The sequence below is a fragment of the Phyllobates terribilis genome, unplaced genomic scaffold, assembly GCF_046119375.1.
Source record: "Phyllobates terribilis strain yellow unplaced genomic scaffold, ASM4611937v1 Scaffold_4__5_contigs__length_816908805, whole genome shotgun sequence".
In the NCBI taxonomy this organism is placed as follows: domain Eukaryota; kingdom Metazoa; phylum Chordata; class Amphibia; order Anura; family Dendrobatidae; genus Phyllobates; species Phyllobates terribilis.
Genome location: NW_027362764.1, coordinates 263,769,722 through 263,775,721, shown reverse-complemented (window position 1 = coordinate 263,775,721; position 6,000 = coordinate 263,769,722). Strand labels below are relative to the sequence as shown.

Sequence of the window (6,000 nt, the reverse complement as noted above, 5' to 3'; positions counted from 1 at the left end):
GTGAAAACAGGCTGGGTGGTTAAATTCTCATGGTGAGGTATATACTTTTTTTGTACTTAGCTAAATAGCTTTCAGTTCCAGCACGTAGCGCTTTATAAACTGTCCCTAGTTCATTGTCCTTATCATGTCATGCATTTTATTTGGCAGGCAGCCTGGACAAATTTTTCCTGGAGACCTTACTTCTGATTAATTTGTATTAATAATAATGACTGGAGATTTAGCTGTCGTATTGCGAAGAACACATCTCCTCGTGCAAAGGTCGGTTGTGCATTAGTTGCCATGTAAACCAAATATGGGAAAACTTCCTTCTCCCTTGGAACTTCTTTATGGGCATTTGTGCTGGCATCGCTGGGTTTTGCTTTTCTAATGAGGATTACCAGTAGAAACATATCTGTTCTTCATTCTTTATAGATATTAGAGGACTGATGATGGCAAGGTGTCACACAGACTGTATACAGAAACCGCTCTCTCGTGCCTTCAGTCGGCTTGGTAAGCTGGTGGGAAGGTACCCCTGGTGGTTCCTACTAATTCCTTTTGCTTTATCTGCTGGCTTGGGAGCTGGCTTTTACTTTTTACCCCAGAGACAAGCAAATGACATAGAAGAACAGTTCACACCAATCGGTGGCCCGGCTAAAAGTGAGAGAGAATTTGTAAGGACAAGTTTTCCCACCAATGACTCCGGGCAGTTTTCTCCCCAACGATTATATACAGAAGGTTTGTTTGTTTCGCTCATAGCCGTAAGTACATCTGATAATGTCATAAATGTTAAGACCTTTGAAGAGCTTATGAAGCTGGATGAGATGGTGCAGAACTTTGCAGTGATGGTTCCCTCTGCTAACGAAAACCTCACATTTCAGAAACTATGCACAGAGATCCAAGGAAAAACATGTATGACAGCTAATCCTCTCCTCTCTGCAGTACAAGGTAATGTGAGTCTGATAGAGACAATACCAATAAGTTACCCCATGTTTCAAGATAAAATATTCCTGGGAACATACCTGGGTGGAGTGATGCTAAATTCAGACAATGATGTGCAAAAAGCCAAAGCAATCAAATTAGTATATTATCTGAGAGAAGACAGCGAGAGCGACAGAGAAAGAAGCCTGCAGTGGATCAATCAATTTATTAAATTCTTCAAGAATAGTCTACAACTAGCTGACATAAAGGTAAGGATTTTATCATGATCTGTGACACATTCATAAGTCTAAAATCAATTTAATATCCAATAATAAGCACATGTATTTTTGTTGTATTGCAATGTCTTGATGCATGAATATAAGCAGTTACTATGGGACTGTAATATAACAATGTGCATTTTGTAGTGAACACTATGAAATATATATGTAACTGTAGTATAATTTTCAGAATAGCTGCTTGCACCATGAAGAGTGGGAAAAAAACTATTTTATGGACCTATAGACATATTGTGTGCCACTGTATATTACGTCTATGAGAAGCCATATTTTCCTGTAGAAGCATTGTTATAGAGGACTTATCATCAGGGTCACATCTTTTTGACTTCATAAACTATAAGCACTGCAAAAAAAAATAATTTTCCAAATATATTGCTTTAAAAAAAATTGTAAAAAAAATGCTTCATATGCCAGTGTTATATGTAAGGTCTAAACTTCTGGTATGTGAAGCCATGAGATCTTGCTAGCTACCGTATATATTCACACACAAATAACTGCTATATACTCATAAGTAGTGTTGAGCATTCCGATACTGAAATATCGGGTATCGGCCGATATTCGCGGTATCGGAATTCCGATACTTAATTCCGATACTTTTGCAATATCGTATACCGGAATCGGAAGTTCCCATAATACAATGAGCCATTTTCATTTTATTCAGCCAATGAGGATCCTAAGAAGTGTGGGCACATCCTGTTAGGCATGTAGGCATCTTAACTAATGGCATGGCTGTGATTGGCTGCTGAAATGATGTCATGATGCACTATAAAAGCCGCCGCCGCCATTTTGAGCTCACTCTGCTATGAATTCAGTTAGGGATAGGACGCTGTTGTTCTGAGGGACAGTTTTAGCTACCTATTTGGTCTATTCTGCTTTACCCAAGCTCTTTATAAATCGCTGTGCCTTGCAGTGCTAGTGCACAGTTCTCTGTGCTGTTCACCGCTTTCTGCAAGGTCTGTGTGTGTGAGTGCAGCTCACCCTGTAGTGTGTGCTTCAGCCACGTCTGGTTGTAGTGCACTCAGTGTGTGTCACTGCCTCATACATTGTCCTTTTTTGCCAATTCATAATTTTTCCTGATTTCTCCTATTAGTGTGGTGGTTCCATCCGTATTCAGCTAAATTGGTTCCAAACACACTATATAGGAGTAGTTAGAGGAGCCTTTCTGCAGCATTGGGCCCTGCAGCCCCAGCCAGATTAGTATTAGCCTATTTTTTGCAGCCTCATCTATTGCATTGTAGGTTACCTTCCTACATTGTAATAGCTACAAAAAGTTTGTGATACTATCGGTATTACATCTTTAGGCACATCCAGTGTCTTTTTGTGACAAAAAAAACCTAAATAAAGTTCACCAAGCACTCCACTTTACAGTTGTGTAGGCCACATTAGCTCATATTAAAGTCTAGTCCACACTTTATAAAATTAGTGTTTCTTATACCTGTTAGCAGCTGTTCAGGAATAAGCACACTAAGCCCTTAGTACTTTTCTGCCTATCTTTATCAGTCTATCAAGATGAAGAAGGCAGGGAGTAAGGCATGTGGTCGTGGGCGTGGAGTTTCTGCAGGGTGAGGATGTGAGGATTCTGTGCCTGCTGCGGGCACCAGTGACTCAGCATCCCCCAGTTTTACCAGGGAACAGTCCTTTATGCGCAGCTTTGTAGGAGCTAGCCGTACCCCACTGCTGCGGGAGGACCAAATTGAAGCCGTTGTCGGATGGATGGCAGCTAACGCATCGACTTCAATTAGTTCCAGATCCTCTCAGGTCCTGAGCACTGAAGAGCACCCATCTGTCTCTTCACCACCTGCCAAATTGCCCAGGCAGCCAGAGAGCCCTGGACAGGAGCCATCTCTACTTCTGTTCTCTGAATCTCTTGGCTTGGAAAGAGGGGGCCAGCCAAGCAGAATTCGAGAATTTGAAGAAGAGGTAGTATGCAGTGATGCGCAACCATTTTGTCTCTCTGAATCTGAAGAGGCGGGTGGGCCAGTGCCTATGGTCAGCAGCACACCTCAGTACGCATCTGATGATGAGACTCAGGTGCCACTTTCTGGTGCGTACTGTGCTGTCGAGACTACCCAGGAGAAGCAGTTGTTTGAAGAGGGTGGTGTAGATGATGAGGTCCTTGACCCATCATGGCGTGAGGGACAGGAAGGTGGTGGGAGCAGCTCTGAGGAAGAGATTCCCCGAAAAGCCCAAAACGGAGGGAGAGGGAGGGGGCAGACTTGGTTGCCTGTAGCCTCCACTTCGGCACCCATTAGGAGCATGGCTCTTCCAAAATCCAAAGCGGGCGCTCCCAAGACTTGCAGTGCCTGGTCCTTTTTTGACACAGTTGCAGATGACATTTGCTTTGTCAAATGCAAGCTGTGTAATCAGAAGGTGAAAAGAGGGAAAAGTGTCAGTAACCTCAATACCACAGATATGTGGAAACATGTGCGGACCAAGCACGTGGTGGAGTTACAAAAACACACTGAAGACCTAGGCCAACCTACAGCGCCACCTACCACCTTTTCAGCTCGTGTTGTAGCCTCTTCCTCCAGCTCACACACAGCTGGTTCGGCTTCCTCACAGGATCGCCATGGAAGAATCTCTGGCACTGTTGTACAGAGACACAGTGTAATTCCACCCACAGCACCACTTTCCCAGTCATCCTCACACTCCCAGGCCAGTCAAAAGCCACCGTTAGCACAGGCATGGGAGAAAAGGCGCTCATACTCGGCAAACCACTCCCGAGCACAGGCTCTGAATGCTGGCATTGCTAAACTACTGGCCCTTGAAATGCCATCATTCAGGCTGGTGGAGACTGACACATTCCGTAACTTTATGGCATTGGCAGTCCCACAATACAACGTTCCCAGCTGCTTTTATTTCAGCAGGCAAGCCGTCCTGGCCCTGCAACATCATGTGGAGGGAAAAATTAAACATGCGCTACAAAACGCCGTCAGTAGCAAGGTCCACCTGACCACCGATGCGTAGACCAGTAAGCATGGACAGGGACGATACCTTTCCCTCACTGCCCATTGGGAAATGTTGTGGAGCCGGGTACAGATCTTGAGAGTGGCACTGTACGTGTTCTGCCAACTCCAAGGATTGCAGGAATCCAGTCTGTACACATTGACTCCTCCTCATACTCCAGTTCCTCTGAATCAGCGCTGCAGGAGCCGTCACGGTCTACCTCCACATCGACCCGTGAACGGTTACCTGTTATGATGACCGATATGAGCACAGCTGTGGCCAAACGTCAACAGGCCGTATTAAAATTAATTTCTTTGGGGAATCGAAGCCACACAGCGCAGGAGCTCTGGAATGCCATCAAGCAGCAGAGCGACGTGTGGTTTGTGCCAGCGAATCTCCAGCCAGGCATGGTAGTGTGTGACAATGGCCGAAATCTGGTGGCTGCTCTGGGCCTAGGCAACCTCACTCACATCCCATGTCTGGCACATGTGCTCAACTTGGTCGTGCAGAGTTTTTTGAGGGACTATCCGGATCTTGATGCACTGCTTCACAAGGTCCGCATAGAGTGCGCTCACTTGCGGCGTTCCAGCAACGCAAGATCACGCATTGCAGCTCTGCAGCGCCGATTACGTCTTCCGGAACATCGCATCGTATGTGACCTACCCACCAGGTGGAATTCAACGTTACATATGTTGGAGAGGTTGTGTGAGCAGCAGGCAGCAGTAATGGAGTACCAGCTGCAGCAGGCGCAAACAAGTCGCAGTGCGCGCCGTTCACACTTCACCACCACTGAGTGGGCCTCTATGAAGGACATTTGCCACGTTTTGCGTGCCTTCGATTATTCCACGCGGATGGTGAGTGCAGATGATGCACTAGTCAGCATGACTATCCCCCTTATCTGCCTGCTTGAAAAAACACTGCAAGCATTAAGGGACGAGGTTTTGGAAGAGGTGGAGGATGAGGAGTCACAAATACCATCTGCTTCTCTACAGTCTGCGCAACGTGGTTCCTCACAAAGGCCTAGGCAGGGGACACTTTGTGAGGAGGATGAGGAGGAGTCAATGGATGAGGAAGACATCTGTCCAGAGGAGGGAGGTACACAATGCTCTAGTAGTCAGTATCTAGAGCGAGGGTGGGGTGATGCAGAGCAGGCAGAGATCACGCCTCAAGCAGGGGACAGCGTTTCTTGGCCAGTTGGCAGTCTGCAGCACATGGTTGATTTCATGCTGCAGTGCCTGAGAAACGACCGCCGCATCGCCCACATTCTCAACACGGCTGATTATTGGGTGTCCACCCTCCTAGATCCTCGCTACCGGGGCAACTTACAAAGCCTCATAACACCGTTGAACCGGGAGCGTAAAATGCGGGAGTAGCAAGACGCACTGGTGCATTCCATCATGTTCTCCATTCCAACCGAGAGCAGTGCTGCTAGTGCTTTACAAAGCAGCTCAGTGCGTCGAGGCAGTGGAGGAAGCTCTGCACAAAGAGGGAGCAGAAGCAGCGCCTCAGCACAAGGCAAGACCAGTATGGCCGAAATGTGGCAAAGTTTTGTGTCCCCGCCGCCACAAATGTCTACACCATCACAGACGGCTCCAGTCAGCAGGAGGCAACGTTTCCGTCAGATGGTGACAGACTACATGTCTTGCCCTCTTAGTGTACTCCCAGACTGCTCTTCTCCCTTCAAGTTTTGGGTCTGTAAGCTGGATATATGGCCAGAGCTTAGTCAGTATGCATTGGAGGTGCTAGCTTGCCCTGCTGCTAGTGTATTATCGGAACGCATCTTTAGTGCCGCAGGTGGTGTACTAACAGACCGTCGCATGTGACTATCCTCCGATAACGTTGACCGGCTTACTTTTCTCAA

General features: G+C 46.7%; 1 protein-coding gene across 1 annotated transcript in view; it reads left to right on the top strand.

Annotated features, from left to right (window-relative positions):
- The first annotated feature begins 271 nt into the window (after window positions 1-271).
- Window positions 272-6,000, top strand: part of LOC141264645 (patched domain-containing protein 3-like) — a 50,464-nt gene continuing 44,735 nt past the window's right edge. The window contains exon 1 of the mRNA XM_073676916.1: window positions 272-1,166. Coding sequence (XP_073533017.1) covers window positions 426-1,166 — 741 coding nt within the window. The 5' untranslated portion in view covers window positions 272-425. The remainder of the gene's footprint in view (window positions 1,167-6,000) is intronic.